The following is a 19,039-nucleotide window of genomic DNA, read 5'->3' as shown; positions in this document are numbered from 1 at the left end:
TGATTTTTTTACCGATTAAATGACCAGAAGTTGTAAGGGATATTGTAAAATAAACTGTTATTTTTTATTGGTTTAGAGCTTTATAAACAACATGGGAAAAGTGAGAACTGACTTAAGATTTGTTTCAGAGGTGAGTACTTACCTTTAAGAGTTTAAGTTAAACCACAAAAAACTTGTTTATGTCAGTTTAATGTTTTGTTTATGATGCAAATTGGTAACAAGCGTAGGGAAAATTTCACACAAGCGACTGCTACAGTATAATGTTGTTAGAAATATGCATTTTGCAACCTCTAGGTGGTATTAGAGAGCTTAGGTTTGTTACAGTGTAGCAAAAACGTGGTTGTCTTTGTTTTTATAATGCTAAAATAGGCATTGCGTGTTACTATGGGTTTTTCTATGACGAGGCAGTAGAAGTAACAGTTTGTTTCCTTGGCCGTCAGACGGCGCTAGAGTACAACTGTGCATGGATGTAGTGTATTATGCAGGCCCGTTAAGCGTCCGCTTTTCGCACAATGTATAAATTGTTCCTGCCTGTTGGAATGAGTTAGGAGAACGAATGTGATTACTTAGATAAGCCATGCAGCGGTAATTCCTGGTTTCCTCTTTCACAAAAGTCGTGCTGTTGCGTGAAACGTGATTTGTGTGGCGGTTGTTATGAAACAATACCCACCGACGTTGAGATAAACCAAATTAGTTTCGTAGTCTATCTATACGATAAAAACAGGCAAAAATTGTATAGCAGTTATTCGAACCAGTTTTTGCTGGTAAAGTAATGCTAACATTATTTCGGAGACGCCAGATACAATGTTACTCAACAATTCGTTTGCATGATCATGGACTCTGGTAAGAAATCTGATAAAATCTGTTTGCTTACGTTAGAATGCTAAAAAAGTTCGTATGCGATCATCATGTTGCAATTGCGTCATAGCCAAAAAATGCATAGCCGTAATTACAGCGCATTGAAAGAAGCTTTGTTCGTTGTAAAGGTGATCAACGTGTCACTATTACTCATCATGGGTTTAAAGTGAACAGAGGGGTTGCTTGTAGTAAGTCTATGCTGATAAAACTAAAGTTTTTAAATCGTATGATTGTAGTCTTGGGAAAATGCCGACACTAGTTGTTAAACTCCTGGCGATCCTATCACGGTGAGGGTATATACTTCTACTTATACTTATGGCTGTTTATCATTAAGTGCCAATATATTAAACGTGAACACTCCTGTACAAAACAAAGTCTAAGGTATCCAGTAACCACAGTCATTCACGGAATGCTGTGTCCGTGCCGTTTTGGCCTTGGGTTGTTGTTTTACTCGATTTTAACCTGTGTAATGTCTATAAGCTTTTCCGGTTTGTAGCAATTGAACAAAAGTACGAGGCAGATGTTTTTTTATATTATATTTCGTCGTCGAAATACGTTCTGAAATATAAATTGCGTAGAATACGTGGAGTTCGCGCGCGCACAGACAAGGTAGGAAAAGGCAAATAAAATAAAAAGTGTGAATTAATATTACAACTTGGCCGCGTGAGTGTCCTTTACAAACGCCGAAGCTGAGGTGTGGCGAGTTTAACTGAGCACCTTGCACTAATTAAATTAGGCTTGGCTTGTTCTGTCGTGTGTACGACGCATGGCTTTGAGGAATGACGCAACATGGTCATCGTATGGCAGTATTTTAAGTCGACATGGTCGTTTTGAACGCAACGTCGGTGATTAACGTAGGGCTGAGGCAGTCACCATGCTTCACCTTGACCAGCAACGCTTTCCGGGCGATCGGCGAAGGAAACCAGTTTCCCCGCGTCTCGGCTCATGGATTTACGGACTGCACTGTGACTCGGTGCGTCTCGTGCCCCGCTTGCGCCTCATACTCGGGATATTGGTCGACGTCACTACCGTCGATGCTATTTAGTGTCGTGCCTCCTTCCGACCACCCTCCAGCTACTCTTTCTTCTTCTTCTTCCTCTTCTTCCTCTAATCGATTCTCGCTCTCCGGGAGCGTGGAGAAAACATTTTCTACCAGCGCCTCCCTCGGCACCATTTGCATCGAAATCGATTTGATCGGATTCGCTTCTTTTTGCCACGACATCCAGAAGAACATGAGCGTAGGATCGTTTATCCCATTCCCTTCCTCTGCTCCCCCTTCCGATATATCTGGTTTGATCCGGTACGGACCGTTCGGGTTTGCTTGTCCGCAGTCTTCGGGAAACCACCAACCTTTAACAACGATACCATTGTCTTTGATTGGCAACTAGTAACGCACACCGGTACCTGGGGTACTAGGCCAACTTTTGCCTTATACCCAGCTCATAAGCGAGTGTTACCATATTATCTAACCAATATTGAATAACACACAATATATATAGTATACCGTACCTCCCCTCCTAGTATTCGTACACGCCGACTCAGTCGTTATCGTCATTTCACGGCTGTCTTCTCGCACTTGAAACGGTCGGTCGTTGCATTTCGTCATTGAATCTCCCGCCCCTCCGCTGTAACCTGCGATCTGAACAAAAACTTACATCAATTAATCTCGTGGGAATTTCCAGTGTCAGACGATCTACAAAAATCCATTGTGCTAGTTCGTCTACGGTGTAAATATACCCTATCAGACATATACAAACTAGGAGAACAGACTTGTGGTAAAAGCTGCCGACTCGCAACAGTCTTATAATAACCACGGCAAGGCGCAGTCCCCAATTATGTTCACTCTATTTTTGCTTGGCCTCCTCTCAGCTTGCCCTCCTGCTCAAAACATGCTTACCGATAACACATAGTTTTGTCCGAATACGGCGAACTGGTCGTACATGGCATACTTGACGTTTCCCATCCAATCCTCCGTCTGTATCATAAGCGTGTATGAACGACCGTGTGTCATCCACCTAAATATATTGAATTGTGATACTGTAAATTTCTAGGGATACGTAAATAGGCGTCCACATCATATTCCAGAAATCCAAACAAATGTAGTTTTAAATAAAGTAGTCTTAGGCTAAGAGACGTCTAAATTATAAGTCCAAATATGTTTTAGTCTAAAAAAATATAGGTCTAAATGTTTGTTAAAGCTTTGGGTGATTGTGTTACATTATCATTGAAATTCGAGAATATTAATCGTTAAATGTTATTTTAAAGACGTTTCTACTACAAAAAAGTGAATGCTTAGGAATTAAGGAATATCGGTATTTGCAACTAAGCTCATTGTAGTCATTAAAAGCTAAGCGACAAGTACCTTATTATATCAAGTCCCAACCAATGCTCCCCATATATGCTTCCAAAACCTTCCTTGTATTGTGGCCACTCTGAAAAACAGGGCTTTGGATAAGTCAAGATAAGCTGTAATGATCGATACCAGGTTTAACCGTTATCTCTAGACTTGCGTTCGTGTGTATTTGCCAATGAAACCAGTATACGGTGTACTTAACCCTCAAATTCCTACCTAACCCGAAGGATTTAAATTGTCGCTCTCGTTTTCGCTTGTCATTTTTACCATTTCTCGTTAAATAATGTATAGTAGGGTGGGGTAAGATTACGCAGGATTTCAATATATTATTTATGCTTAAAGAATTTTATAACTGTGTCGTCACGCTTCTAAAAGTGCGTGGTTATTGTTAAAACACCATTAGAAAATATTGATACTATGTGCTAACTGTTAACGGTGTCGATTTTACCCCGAAGTTCTATACACATTAACATGGATTGACGACACTTAGTCGACCTGTGCGAATTATTAAGTTAACAATGTGTGTCTGATTGGATTGAGTTGGCTTTTGAACTGTTTGTGCCAAGCAGTAACATCGAAACTGTGAACGATTGCAAATAAGAAGCAATCGCTTGTGTTTTTCAAGTCTAAATTTAGTTCGCTTGCTTATTCTCTACCTCGGTCAAAGTCTTGAGTGCCGTCTCCTCTTCGCTGTAAAACGGTCCAGCCAGCTGTTTCGGTCATATTGCAGTATATAGGTTTCGTCGTCATGTCCCGTACGATCGTGTAGACTCCGCTCTTCCGGTGGCCAGACATCCAAAGATCGTGGCAGTCTGGCAAATACACAATAAAAGTCAAGTACACAAGATTGGCATCGTATTTAGGTCGCGAACGGTCGCCTAAAATGGTCAATGCAGAACTACCGTCTCGTGCTTCTGCCGTCATTGATTCGACTCGATCGAATTGTTTCTGTCACTACAGGCGCCTGCCGACTAACTCGGTCCAAACTCCTCCCATGCTCTTCTATGACGCGTACGTCTTATTTTAAGTACACCAACCGCAATTGAATTGCGCACACCGATGCGGTCAGGTCGTTCAAGGCACACCACAGGCACTCATATAACATAGAAGCTTCACTACCTCTACTCTGTGGTATGGGGCGCCGTAGTTGGCCTGCCAGATTCGTGACTATCGTTATTAACTTCATAACTGTATCTTGCTCGGACGCTAGATCACCCGTCATGCCTCGGATATCAATTTCTTGCATGCGTTGCTGTGAAAATACAACCCGTTATAATTTGGACCAGAGAAAAAACAGCAAGTATTTTACAACTGGCATTATAGCTGTGTTGCAATCTCTTCTTATACAATGGCTATGTTTGCCCATATGTTGTCATGAGAATGGCAACTTTGTCGGATAGGTCAACGAGCTTATCTGAGGCGATTCGTAACAACAATAAACCCACCTTGGCGACGAGCCACGCCAGAGTTTCGTTTTGCTTTCTTATCACGCTTCCTTGCACATTTATCACGTTAAAGTAGTGCGCAGTTCTCATTGCCAACGTTCTGACGTCACCAGTCATTGTCTGCACCAGTGACGTCACGTTCATGAGCTTTTTGTTGTAATGACGCATCGTCCTGGATAGACGCTCCAGTCGTTCCTCCATACCAGTTTGTACAACCTTCAAAAAACAAGCGCATTAAATCTCGTTTTACACTTCAGCGAATTACTTTAAACGGCCTCCTCCGCCACAAGCGGATAACTGGTAACGTAACAGCCTTGAAGAAAGCACGCGAGGTCAAAGCAGCAAAATTTGCTGCGAGTTTACTGTTTTGTTTACAGGCCGCGTCAAAGCGTTGTCATAACACAGGTTACGTAGCCTGAACTGCTTCGAGCTAACCTACGCAATAATATCTTCTTATTTTTATTCTGTTTTTGTTGTTAAATCTCCGTCAGCGGCTTTAGTAACCGTGACCTCGACACATTCTATTTGTCCACTCGGTTAACCTATGCGCTCATACTTCGTAATGAGCCGTTAACATGACGTCAATTTCAACACTGGTTAACTTTTCCAGCTAACCTTTTCTCTGATCTTAAGATAGCGATTAAACCGCCGAGAAACTTCATTCTTTGTAAATTGTATTAGATCAAATCCGATCACGAAGCGACGGGCAGTTAGGCCATGATCGCCACTTGTTTGGTTCGTGGGTTTATGATTAATAGATAATGACTTCCCGTGAAAGCAAACTATCATGTAATAGCAAACTAACATACCAATGCTGTCGGCCCCGTCCTTTGTATTTCAACTTGTGTACGAAGGCTAGGTCGTCCCATCAACAGCTGCCGTAATTCATTCTAAATGTGAATCAAATTTACACAACTTTTCATTATAGTATCCATGCTTGTAACATATAGTACAACCATCGGTCTTAATTTTCGCGAAAAAGGAAATTTAAATGGAAATAATTGCTCCTTAATTAAAACGGGACGAACAGTTTAATCCTTTAATCGGTGCAAACAGCTTAAGTGTTTCTTTAGCTTTTAACCTCATTTTGATATAGAATTTCCTTTTTCTCACCGGCAAATGGTGTGGTCCATGGGTCGAGCTCACGTTATAACGAATCTGAATATTTCTTTGAATGGTTGCACCACGATGCTTTATCCTGGGTGCCAATGTCCCAGTAACGTAGGTATCCAGGCGTTCCGTCAACGCTAGCAGGTCCTGTAAAGTTCACAACGAAATTTTAGCCGCATTAGACTTACAGTTTGTTTGTTCGTTTCGGGTAAAAGGTATCGCATTTTCAGGGTCATCGGGCTGCCCACTTTCCCATGCCCCATAGTAAACATGCTACTCGGTAAGACACACGCACATGATAGTACATCCACGTTGTATAAGTTTAGTTACTTCTGTCATCCTTTTTACGAAAAAAAAAAAACAAACACAAATGACCCCAGTAATTCACATTTCGATGGTGGATTAGATGAAGGTAAAATATGGAGCACCTCCAACGCATTATCTTAACAATTCATTCGTGTGATCTGTCCGCTAACAAAACGAGTATCTAACCACCAGCATATCGTGTAACATCTTCTGTTTAACTCGCCCAAACCGCAATGTTTTACGAGGAGAAAAACAAACTGAAATCACTTAGTGAAGCAATTACGGCAAATGAAGCAATGCCTTATTGCGGCTAAACCTGTCCCAGCAAAATGTGTCGTTTGTTTAATAACCCCACGAATTCTCAGTGTCGTATTTCAGCTTTCTGTCATCGCCCCCCTACTTCTCGCACGCAGGGCGCTTTGTAACGCTTGTATGATGATTAGAAACGGGAGGGTTTACGAATCGCTGAACTAATGCTTGGACAACATTCGTACTCGCTTGCCCCGAGCCACCAGACACAGTACGTCAATTGTTCTCTTCCCAAACGCATCATGGCTGTTTCGCATCTCGTGTGATTGATAGATAAAATAAGTCCGTGGGAACTAACGTGGTTGTGTTTTAAACGGGCTCGCATCCATGGCACACCCGCTGTTAATGGCACGACCTTCCTAAAGGCGGCGTTCAATGACCCTAACAGTGCGAAACTGGCCATAATCTAATTAAACATGAAACAAACGGCCACTCACCTCTTCCACGGCTTCTATCCTCGTAGCGCATGACTCCTGATGGTACTGGTTGTACCGTACGCTCGTATTAAGTCCATTGATAGCTGCGGTCAAAGTTCCCACATGCCTGGACACCAGGGAACGTGTCTGTAGAGGTACAGCGGTTAAGGCATAATGCGCTAAAGGAAACCAAGCGCGGAGTAAACAGGCAGGCTCAATCCGAACCAATTGCCACTTATTTTCGTCTCTCCTGCAGCGGCGCTCGAATTACAAACATCCCGGCAACCAATTTGTCAAAATACGTCGCCTCGTCCCCGCTTTCCCACTTCGTGTTATTTCCAAGCGGCCCACCCACGTAATATAACTGCGACTGATGGATCATTCATGCACGTGCATGGTGTACACGCTACGTTTGCACTTCACCAATGCAGCTGGCACCGCCAAAAGTTCTAAACCCCTCTTCATTAATCACCAGTGCAAAAAGCAAAACTGCTCTTTGATATAGAACCTTGGCGCCGATTCTCTGATACAGTCCCAACAAAAACAAGCATTATGTGTTTGATCAATTCATGATCGACGGCCGTACCATATTTACCCAACTCAGACTTGTCCTATGCGCGGTAACCATGTATAAGCAGAAACACATTGCCTCCACATTTGCCGAAATAAATCAAACTATCCTATCATACTTCGCGCATCACCCAAATATGGTCAATGTGGCCATATATGTTACCTTCCCTGCCCTAACCCTATTCAGCTCTCACCATGTAAACCCCTTCAATCTATTTTCACGTGTTGCCCTACTTTCCCACCCCTATCGGCCGCTCCCTATATCAATCAGTACACCCAATATACTTACCTAGCTCTTACATCAACTTTAACCACCTCCGCTTCGGCCAGATTTCTTAAACTTAACCCAGGTGTGCAACTAACCACCTTTCGCCGATTATAACCACTCAATGCATCATCACCTGTTCTTCGACCTTCCTCGACAAGTTGGCCGCATTTCGCTGCTGGAGTCCCCGCGTCGCTGCTTCATTTTCCCCGATCCTTTCTTCCAATCTTCTCCTTTCTTCTGTCGCAGAGTCGAGGTCTGCTCTTAACCTTGCCTCCTTTTCCTTTAATTCCCGAAGCTTTTCAGCGTGTCTAAAAAACAACTTAACATCTTAACCTAATCGCGGTACATATGAAATCTTGGAGAATTTTCCAAGAAATTAGGAATTGCTATATAATTTCTTATCATTACATATATGTACACACTACAATGCTTATTTATCGCTTTATTCTATGTCAAGTTAAACAAACACTTATATTTGCTTTGTAATTCGTAGGGAACTATCGCCGGTAACACACGTTCTTACGCAATATATAGCCTTGTTCTGTAAATAAGTCCATGACACATTCAAGTATGTAATCTATTTGGCGTCCACATACCACCCGTGTGTTCGTATATGTTATGACACATTCTGGCAATATGTACAGGAACGCAATTCAATGGCTGCATTCCACATGTCCACCCTATATCACGTATGCAAACATAGGTCCAGATTAAAACTGTCTCACATTTGCCCACCATTTAAAACCCCTAATATTTCAATTTTAATTAACTGTAATATGAAGTTATAAAATTCCATAAATTTTTCTTGTCAAGCGCATCTCAATATCCACCGCGTCATAACTTACATTTCCAGCGTTCCACGATTATCGTTGACCGACGCAGTGACCAGTGTAAGCTGCTCACTAAATCCTTGCCTCAGTAGTTGAGAGCTGGCGCTGATTTTCTGTGACGTAGCTTGTCTTTCCGCTGTTAAACTTTCGACTTCGGTGTTGACTTGTTCCTATGATAAAAACCTTTTAGTTTGATATTAAGGCAGTGTTCTACACGAACTATATGTTGCTGTCGCGTCTATCGTCATGCTTGGTATGTTTTTTTCATAAACAAGGTTACTCTCTGTTTCGAAAGTAGTTTTAGGTTGGACCAAACGAGTCACTTTTCCGGTAAAAACTACGTAAGACAAACTGAAACAGCTTCCACGAGTTTAGGAAACCAAAAAGCTGACATAATACGACGTTCTGGCCCGCGATGAACCTAAGGGTAATTAAAATAGCGCTCTTGTTCGTTGAAGGCTACAAATCGCTCGGCCGACTAAGCGTGAAACAAACTTCCCGACTCACCCGAAATTCGTTGAATGTGTTATGTTGTTGGGCCATCTCATTCCGAACATCGGCTATCTCTTCTCTTAGTGTGATGTCGTCCTGGCTCTGCGTAAAGCAAATGTTATCGTCTCTCGCATGGCTGACATTCAAGGGTTCTATGGTCTCCTCAATGTAGAGACATTTACACCCAGTTGGCCACAAATAAGACACAGGTTAGGAAGTGGCGAGAAAAGCCAACCTGCGGGCTTTTTACCGCAGTGCCTGGCTATGCTCTTATATAACCACAGACCTAAAACAACACCCTATAGTCGTAACCCCTAAAATTAGCTGCATTTTACTTGTATTGCAGAGTCAGTTCATATTTCAAAAACACAAGTCTGTTATCTGTTCTCACCATTCCTACCTTTACCACCATAGTTGGATACATCATAAATGTCAGTTATGTTTGGGTCATTTAAAACAATCCTAGTTATTCCAAGGCTTGGCGAACTATGACCTAAGTTCTCACGGTCGTCGCCTTATAAGTTCAGTAGCGTTACGTTCTGACACGCGACTTAAAAGCTTCAATTCCTTGCACCATTTTCAGCGCGATTTTGTAAACCACCGTATCCCGGCAATCCGTCAGTATCATCTCCAGTAAAGTAAACGTTGAACTCACACCATGGTAAATTGCATTGGTTTACTTACCTTGCCATTCCCGCTCTGCCTTTCTTTGTCTTCAGATATCTCGTCAATCCGCTGACTTACATCATCTAACTCAGCCTACCGAAACATATATTTTTGTTAAGTAATGCATTAAATTTGAAAATTTTTTATTGGCTTTAAAAGGTGTCTTAGCTTAAGGCCTAAGATAGGTGACCAAAAACCGTTTTATTTGTTATTTTTGTTTGTCCGTTTTTGCTTTTAAAGGGATAGTTCAATTTAAATTGTGCTAATTATACGACGTGCACATTATTTCTTTGGCAAACTGGGATCTTTTTGGCAACCTAAATTTTTTCGCGTTGTTATTTTTTTAAATGCATCTCTACAAACCTGTAGTTGAGATATATCGGCCGAATTATTTATCGCTTTCTCATATAATTGAAAATGTCGTTGATCTTGCGTGGTCTGGTGATCCTCTATCTGTTCCATACGTTCTCTCGCAGCAGCCTGGTGACTATGGGATACAAAATTCGTTGCAGAAATAGAAATACAAATTCAGAAACAAAATTCGCAAAGTGAGCTATAAAAGCTATACATTTAGTTAAACATTTCGTATGTATCCGCTTTAATCTGTTTGTGATGAATCCGTATGACTGTTTTAAAAAAAAGGCATTTGTGCAAAGTGCAGGTTTTCTTATGATCATGTACTGTTTATGTTTTTCAGCAAAACCCTCTTACCGTTTTGGTTGAGTTACTGAAATAACTCTCGTTTTACCAATGGTCCACCACTTTAAGAATGTGTGCATACGTTGTAGGCGTTATAGCATTTCTCAGTTCGCGTATTGTGTTGTTTTATTACCCTTTCTGCCGCAGCCTTCAATAATATCACATATCTCGCGTGCTTGCCCAGCGAGTTGCGGCACTGCGCCTTCGTTCCATAACACGTTTGATATATTGAAATACCTGCGGTCTCCGAGAACCGAGAATACAGACCGCCGACCCGGCAGTGATATACGGCTAGCTTAAACAAGTACAACCATTTGGAATAATAATAACATTGTTTCGTTCGCAGTTTTCCGACCGCCCGTGTTGTAACCTCTTCCTATGCCGACAGGCCTCGTCCGTTTCCCAGGTTCAACAAACGACCTCATACTTTAATTGCCCACACCACGAATCGCGTTTGAATCGATCCGTGTAAGGTATATTACGCTTATTTTCCCAGTGTATTTGACAATGGGTATTGGGCCCAAATCCGGTCAAAGGGGGTATAAGGCACCATACCAGTATCGTAATTTCCTATTTAGGTGTGGATTTTCCTATAGCAGTTTTCCATTTACGGAAGCTTTCAAGTTTAAAATAAAAGCAAATACCCTAATAAAGTTTAAAATAAAAGCAAATAACTAATAATGTTGGTACGAAAACAAATATATTTCCACGTCACTCATGCCACCCCTCTTAAATGCGATACATTGTATCTTGTACAGTCTCATGTCGTCTGCGACAGTTCCTATCGTGTTACAACTACGCGGGGTACGTTTTGCCACCAGATCCAATCGCAAATCCGCAGATTAAATTCCGTGCATGGCGGGTGCGACAGTCGATTTCCCATTGTTGTATGTCTGGACAGCCAGGGATACCCTTATAAGACAGACAGTAAACACGGTTGCTTTAGCCAACCGAAGGCTATACCCAGCCGACAGTTTAACATTTCGCAACCAAAATTGCTACATATACCCCACCCCTCCCCACTTACTTGTGAAACTCTCCGATAAACCGCTGCAAACGGACGCTCGTGGTGGTAATATTTTTTCCCAGTTCGTTGCAGGTCCCTTGTAGCTTTCGCACTGCTGTCTTTGTCTTCGTTATATGTTGCAAAATGCGTCGACTATAAAAAATTATGGTTAGTTCACTTTTCTCCAGACCATTAACACGCGTTTTTGGCTTGGTATTTATGTATTTTACATTGCGCTGTATTGACAGCACTGCACGTTATACGTAACTAAGTTAAAAACACTTACTTTCGTTTCTTTTGGTGGCCGATTGAGGTCTGTAGGGCTGGAATCTGGTCTTGGAGTCTGAAATAAGTCAACGATGGTTAGACTTCATCAAAAAAAAAAATTTTTTTGCATCGGGTTAAAAAAATTAGGACCATACGAGTGATTTTGTTGAAAGTTTGATATGTAACTTTGCTTTTGTTTATACAAGATATTACCCAAATATGTGGTATACAATCTTGCGCAACTCATTTGTAAATAACATATTTATATATTACATCATGTTTTTTAAAAACTCTCGTTGATAAACGGCATTTTCGCTTTCAAAACTTGTGGTTTTAAAGCGAGAAACCATAATTTGTCGTTTAACGAAGTTTCTGTCAAACAAATGTACATCGTATTACCAAAAGAGAGCTCTTACGTCATTACTGAAGTGTAAATTACAAAAATTGTACGTCAGTGGGTTATAGAAATACTTCGTAATTTGTTTAAGCCTGGCGGAAAGTATTGGATTTTACGTCTGTATGTATGAGTATTGAGTATCCCACCCATAAACTTTGCTCAAAACTTAGGATCCGGTATCGTTCTCAAGCAAAACCTTGTTATGGCAACTTAGACTTGAATTAAGATAAATCTGCGTTAACGAGGTCATTCCGTAGCTGTGTGGAGCTGCTTGACCTTATCCTTAGGACCCGTTAACGGAATAAGAGCTGTTTTAAGCGTTGAAGTTGCAAAAATCACCTGCTCCCACAGGCGGGTGTGAACGTATATACGGTTTGATTAAAAAAGAAAAAAGGTTGGTGAATTTTGTGCATGGGCGCTACGATGCCTTAAATACAGCAGACTGATGTTGACGCATATACAGTCTATGGAAACGCTTTCAAACTGCAAGCTCGTGCCAGGACTTTGTTTATTGGTGTTTTTTTTGTAAGCAGAGTTCTGTGTTTTGTTTTGTGTGATAAGCAAAGCCAACTTCCGCCTCGTTTAAAGCACCAAGCATTCGCATATCATGATTCATTAGCCGCGGGCGGCTGTCTCGTTTTCATGCAACATCGTCTCACCGCAAGTTTGCTGCTGATACCGATTCCAAGCACCGTTATCAATGCCAGAGTTATGTTCCAGAAGCAACAGAGTCTCATTATATAAGCCATTGCGGTGAAAATACTCGCCATGCCACAGTATAACTATGGTTTACATTCTTATGGGTGGCGCAGAATGTAATTTTTATCTCCAGCGACAAGTTTTACGACTATTTTCAATTGCAACTTTTTACACCACAGCAATGTTAATCGTTGCTTTAAAAGCTTCGTGCAAATGTCCACGCTTCGCAGTAAAGCCATTATTTTGTCATGATTTTAAACAGTAGATGGCGAATAGCAAATTGCGTTACCAGTATTCAAACCCGCAACCCAGCCGTTAATAACTCTTCGATTTCTTGTAGCCGTACCCAAACCTTGTTAGTACACGGCCTATTTATACCTCAGCACCACATCAAGGTCTATGTGTTCCCGCCGACGTTTTACGTTGCAACCGTAAACTCACCCTCCAGTCGTATTGTATACAAGCCGCAATTTCTGCACCCAAGGCGTTGCCTCAAACCGTAGCGCATTGAAAGTATCTGTTGTCCGTAACGCGGTTTAGGCGAACAAGGCAAGTCATTGTATTCAGCTGAGGCCGAATCTCTCCTTACACATGACCCGTGTTGCCCGGGCACCGACGTAACATATTTGAAGGTCAGTTTCCGCACGAGACAGCGTTCGTAGATTGATTATATTTGCACCACTAATTACTGTAACCGTTTACATCACGTTTTAACGCATGTATGACGCAAAATTAAAAAGCACTCGCCTTATTTTAATCCGGCGCTTATTGTCTTCTACGACATTTGCTGTTTTATATTTCTCTTATTGTAGGTTGGTTAAAACAACTCTTTTCTCCATTCTATAGTCGATTGCTTACACGTCAAGCAGTTTTGTATTTTTGATCGACGAATGCCCGCGGCATAAACTTAGACAAGGCCATACCATCGCACAGTCCGAGTAAGCCAATTACTGCTGGGTTCAATGTTCAATACGGGAGTTAAATGCTGCTTCAACACCACTTTCCCTTGGGTGCCTTTGCCTGCACAGACAATCTGACGCATTGCTAAGATACTTAGGAGTTTCCGCAGACATATCCACAATTAGTTACCGCTGCGTAACACGAAACACAAATAAATAAATAATAGGTTGATGGCTGAGGGAAGAAAAACAGTGTTTTATTCTCATTTATATGATACTTAATGCCAACCGAATGCACTTTGACTTTACCATATACAACACCATTAAGTCTACAAAAACAAAAAAAAACGCTGTTTAATGGCTCTATATACCCTTTACAGCATTTTACATCCCTAACAAACTCTGATATATTATATTTGCGAATTACAAACCGCTGTTACGAACCCCTACCGTGATTCGTGCCCAACATTCCCATAGCTGACGTAGCAACCCATATGCTGACGTAATGTTTACGCTAGTTCGCAGGTGTCTTCTGGCAAATTTTCCGCTGTTTTCGTCAATCTTTTTGGGTGTGTTGTTTTCGCTTTGCGGAGCCCAGGTATTTAATCCTTCTAGCGCGATTTGTCAAGCACTATTTTGGCCGTAAATGGTGTTACTTACAAGTTATATTTCAAAGTCTTAATTTAAATGTCTGTGTTAGTGCTTTGGAAACCGCTATACCGCTATTTTAGTTGATTCAGTTCAGAGTTCCACGGTGGATTCTTTTTCCAAAGCACTATTTAAAATTGATTTCATATGACGTCATCGGGGTAGTTCTGATAAGGTTTAACCAACACGGAACAATCCAATCACTTGTTAGATTATTGTTGAGCGGGTTTGTCCTCGCGACCAAAGTTTGTCCGCGCAATCAAATCTAACATCACAGCCGCAGTGTGTGGTGAACGTGCGGGCAGCCGACAAGACTCCGCCAGCGCTCCTAAAGCCATTCGAGTGGTTAGGAACCCGATAGTGGCCAGAACAGAGCCCAAAACAGTTTGCCTTGCTCGTCGCACCTGCGCTTAGAGCGACGATGGTATAATAACCGCACAGGGTCAATATTTGATTCCTCAAATGTTTAGTCACGACCGGCCATGCGTTTCCGACCTCGGGGCGTCGGGTGCTTCATGCCCGTGAAGTATACGCACTGAATTTTCGACACAGTTTGTTTCCAGGGATCCGAATCAAAATAGCAAAGATAAAAGAGCCTTTTTTATTTTTTACATCGCTGTACTCGATGTATTTATGTAACAATAAGATTGTATATTTGTTATTATGTTACTTATCCACGACACCGCCAGTTCCACATATTTTCCATTCCTTACCCGCTTTTCCCACTTTCTCGGGTTTGTTTTTTTAGTCTCGTGTTGCAAAAAGCAGCCGCATTACTCGCTAACATTGCAGCACACTTTAAAAATACTCTTTTATGAACACACACTCATTGTCCGTACACAAGAACATGAACAGTTAAACTCGCTGCTAATGTCGTTGTGTTTACCAGCGGTAGTAATCCTATTGTTTGCGTTGCTCGATTAAAGATCCGGTATAATCATACAAAGCTTACCGCGAAAGAACTATACGCCGGCATCGTCACTCAACCCATTTGCGACATTAAAGTACCTGAATTTTTCTGGCTTTTGTTGTACTTTGATAGAATTTTATATTATTTTTTATATTTTTCGAAGATTAGCGGCAATATTAAAATGCACATGACGAAATAAAAAACTGTACCAATATTTTATACCAAGCCCGTGCTTTTTAAAGTAAATTTAAACAATGAAATAAGCCGTAATGGTAACAAGTGTATGAAGCGTACCACCCGCGTTAACGACTATGACTCCAATTGTAAAATTTTCTTTTTGTATTATTCAAGAATGTGAATTACACAGATTTGAAAGTATGTCATCCAAAATGGGTGTGAGTGTCAAAGTGTGTATTATTACATTCTTCAATAAAGAATCTTATCGTGGGTTTTTGTTCATTCTCGGTCTTTCGGGAGTTTAAATAACTGGTTTTCACATAAAAAGGAACATTACCGGCGTTTTTGCAATGGCACTTACAAACAAAACAACCACTTTCCTTACCTATTCACGGCCGACATTAGGGATGTCCTTCTTGACGATCTGCCAGCTACAGAGCGCCCGCTTTGGAACTTCCTGTACGCGGCGTATCGATTTGAACGCGTGGTTGGCCTTGGCAGTATCTGGACCGGTGGAGCGTCTTGTTGCGCCGCATTTTGTGTCGTTCTCCACGAACTGTAATATCTCCTTTGCACACCACCGGTCGCGCTTGGTCCATGCGCGTTTACAGTAACTGGCGCACGTAGCCTCGCGTACCTTAGATGAGATAACTCGGGCTCGTCGCAGTACGCTTGTTCCGCCAGCAGAGCAAGCAGCATCCACACGCACAATATACGGGCGCCGGAAACTGTCGCTTTTCTCACCGACTTAATATTTCCGGCAATACTCCTAGAATCTGTTGTAGCGACTCGCCTTCCTGCGTTCCCATGTCTGTAATCCGGCTTAATTCCAACGTGGCAGCTTCGTTTTCGGCCAGGTGACAACATGTCATTTTGCGCTAGCAAATGGCTTCCGGCAAACGTGTTACAATATCTTAGTAATCCTAAATCTTATACGCCGGTGTCTCCTGGAGAGAAAGTAGCTTGGTCTGCAAATTACCGTGCCAACGGATACCGTGCTTTCCAATTGGCCTGAACAATGCCATACCTCCCACCCCAAGTGGGTCCTAATTCCTTAACAATTGGCTGAGTATTGGTTTCTTTTTATAGCCCGACCTCTCGGCGCGGTTACCTGTCTGTTGAAAAGCCCGGCTATCGGTGCGACATTTTTTCATCGATTAACATATTAATAAGTCGTTGGCAACCGCAGCCAAAGAAGCCTTTTTTTCTGCGCAAGGGCAAACATAGTTAGCCGCCAGTGTTTGCATAACATTAAACGACTGCAGTTACTGGTAATGACATTGATTACCGACGCGCCGCGAATTCGTTCCAGTAGCGACTGCCAACAGCGTACATCTCCGACCCTGGCCGCGGGCATACGAAGCCTCGCATTTACCAACATTGTCCGTCGATTAAATGGCAATTTTGTGAAGCCCATACTTATCGTCTGCTTCCCTTACCATTCGCAGTATCGACGAATCCGGCTGAGAGAAGTATGACGTAAGTTTAAGTGACGTCATTACTATTTTTATTCGAGTGAACGCGCAACCGAGACGAAAGGTTTTGTTCCGGTAGTTTCACCGCGAAATAACTACCACGTATACATTGATGATAATGTTTTTCAACATGACAATGTATTTACTTCAGACTGTTTATACTACTTTGTTCGAATACTTATTTTTTGTCATTATTTGTCAATGTTCTATCTGTTATGCAGATACGAATTCTACGGTCAGTATATTTAAACTAGCTGAAGGTTTCGTTGTGATTAGAATACATTCAGCGCATAATTAGATCCAAGTACCCTCACTCTCACTTACATTCACACCATCCTCTTATCGTTACTTCAAGGCGGTTTCATGGCCTTTCCTGTTAATCCAAATGCACCTAACACCCGCACACTCAAGGAGTTGTTTAAACAAGCCTTTCCTTCCTACTTTGATTGCTTTCCTTTCCCCGCGCCTCCGACTCCGCTGCCGGGTCGATCCCGCCAAGCGGCCCGATATACCCAAACTGCAGACTGCTATTCGCATGTTTACGGAGCTGCATCTGCGCTGGTCACCGAATCGTGCAGTTCTTCGCATATCTTGGCACAGGTTTCGCTCGACTTACTCTCCAACCAGCAATTACCGCTAAACCTTCAACATCTCTTCAGTCGCGGTTTTCTAACACGGATTACTCCGTCAGGGCTTCTGAGAGTCTCAAGTGCCGTGGCCTGTCAGATGACTTTACGCGGCCCTTTTAATTAGGAACCTCTCGCTCTCCGATCTCGCTGTGTCAGCGTTGATCGTTATGTGTTTTTAACTTCAAACGATAGGCGAGCTTTCACTATACAAACTGCTCAAGTACGCCACATAGTGCACACAATCGACCGACGCGGGGCCTATTCCTTCCGATCTAAGCTGTAGTTCAAATACGGCGGCGCTTTGTAAGCAGACTGCCTTCTTCCTAACACTGCTTGTTCGCTTCTACGCTTTGGCAAGACCCGCGCTGTCGCAGAAACGATGAATATCTATTGTCGTTACTGAAGCAAGGTACCGGAAAGCCAGCCCCCTTGATTACAATCTTATCTTCACCTTCCAACAAACGACAACGCACTTAAAGGACGCTCACACCACTATCGGATCGTTGCCTTTCGGATTTGCTTACAAATACGTTTATCTTCCTCCGCCGACTTCACACTACAGACACAATGGCTGACATTTACACCGACAACCATATACTCGCTATCTTGTCTTTTGTACAGCGCCGCAAAACCGCTAGCCAATTGTGTACAAAGCAGAAGTTCTATAACTTTTCTAGCAGTATTACCACAATAAAATATCAACAACTAATAGGGGAATGCTTTTTAACGAACCGCAAAAATGTATATCAGGTATTGAAGAACAGCGTCTTTTTCATATCAGAGCAACTGTGCTAAAATCTCTTTTTTCAGTATCTAAAAACCTCCGACGACTGGCACAAACAAACATTTAAGGCTAGACAGCAGAAATATTATAAACTTGGCTGAGCAGTGTTCACTGCTTCGTCAACCCGCAGCTGTAAATATGTAGTTTTATGATTTTCGATTTTCCCACTCTATACTCACCCATGTGTGAGACTTTGCGGTTACTGAATGACGTAATACAGCCCTCAATATATTCAATCGATGTGAGGATAAAGTTGACTGCCGCACAAATGTATGTGCTGTCCACGAATCTTTTACTTTGGAACTTATCATTTGTTGCCAGAACAGCACTCGTTGTGCTATTAGAGTGTTAAAGGTAGGTTTGTTATAATTTATTTCCGTTTGCATAAGGACTTTTAACTGTGGGGATAGACTTGTTTAATGAGAATTGGTGTAAAAACTGCCATTTATCGATTAGCATTAACATTTAACATTTAATTTACAAGGTCGTAAATTTTGTTAATAGTTCATCCTATATCTTGAACACGCCCACATGTTATACACTGTATATACTTGTATATACACCAACCTTAGGTGTGTGCCCGGTAAACGGATTTTGGATACGAGGCGCCGTTTCCTTAGACACGAGTAGAAATACCGTAGGCCCAATACCGTATCACGGCTTAGTTTTGGCAAAAACTCGCACAAAACAGACGGGGCCGGCATATAGCCTACACAGCTCGGATTTCGCTTTCCTTACCTGCGGCGCGCGCTTAGAACCAATGAGCATGTGGTTCAGGCCAATCAAGCGGTAATTGGAACGAGAGGCAACAGCTAATTTTTCTGCA

The 19,039-nt window shown here is 42.0% G+C and overlaps 2 protein-coding genes across 3 annotated transcripts in view; one reads left to right on the top strand and one right to left on the bottom strand.

Moving 5' to 3' along the window:
• The window catches only part of LOC100175747 (regulator of nonsense transcripts 2), a gene marked incomplete in the record, with an annotated part of 33,589 nt that overhangs the window by 2,111 nt on the left and 12,439 nt on the right, over positions 1 to 19,039 (top strand). Inside the window, 1 exon segment of the mRNA XM_026835094.1 lies at positions 77 to 130. Coding sequence (XP_026690895.1) covers positions 77 to 130 — 54 coding nt within the window.
• LOC100178820 lies at positions 1,376 to 18,357 on the bottom strand. Of its 2 annotated transcripts, none has more exons than XM_002126905.4 (18): positions 15,711 to 18,357; positions 11,615 to 11,671; positions 11,350 to 11,481; positions 9,987 to 10,110; positions 9,642 to 9,716; positions 8,973 to 9,059; positions 8,481 to 8,635; positions 7,769 to 7,943; positions 6,819 to 6,944; positions 5,770 to 5,913; positions 5,466 to 5,546; positions 4,657 to 4,872; positions 4,331 to 4,463; positions 3,868 to 4,023; positions 3,221 to 3,290; positions 2,756 to 2,873; positions 2,368 to 2,497; positions 1,376 to 2,208 (listed from the first exon to the last, which is right to left on the bottom strand). In XM_002126905.4, exons 1-18 carry the CDS (start codon positions 16,190 to 16,192, stop codon positions 1,802 to 1,804), a joined length of 2,868 nt encoding a protein of 955 aa, XP_002126941.1. In that variant the 5' UTR covers positions 16,193 to 18,357; the 3' UTR covers positions 1,376 to 1,801. The 2 variants fall into 2 exon arrangements, with proteins under 2 accessions (XP_002126941.1, XP_026690789.1); XM_026834988.1 differs by having other exon boundaries at positions 1,380 to 2,208; positions 14,041 to 16,066.

This window comes from Ciona intestinalis, chromosome 7 (genome assembly GCF_000224145.3).
Source record: "Ciona intestinalis chromosome 7, KH, whole genome shotgun sequence".
Lineage (NCBI taxonomy): Eukaryota > Metazoa > Chordata > Ascidiacea > Phlebobranchia > Cionidae > Ciona > Ciona intestinalis.
The sequence above is the reverse complement of the archived record's forward strand: the minus strand, read 5'-3'. Positions and strand labels throughout refer to the sequence as shown.

Coding starts and splice junctions, on each gene's coding strand:
- LOC100178820 (XM_002126905.4), bottom strand. CDS start 16,192: ATGTTGTCACCTGGCCGAAAACGAAGCTGCCACGTTGGAATTAAGCCG. Junction 10,111..11,349: donor TTTATCGGAGAGTTTCACAA/GTAAGTGGGGAG, acceptor TGTATCCCATAG/TCACCAGGCTGCTGCGAGAG. Junction 6,945..7,768: donor CGAGGAAGGTCGAAGAACAG/GTGATGATGCAT, acceptor GTACCTCTACAG/ACACGTTCCCTGGTGTCCAG.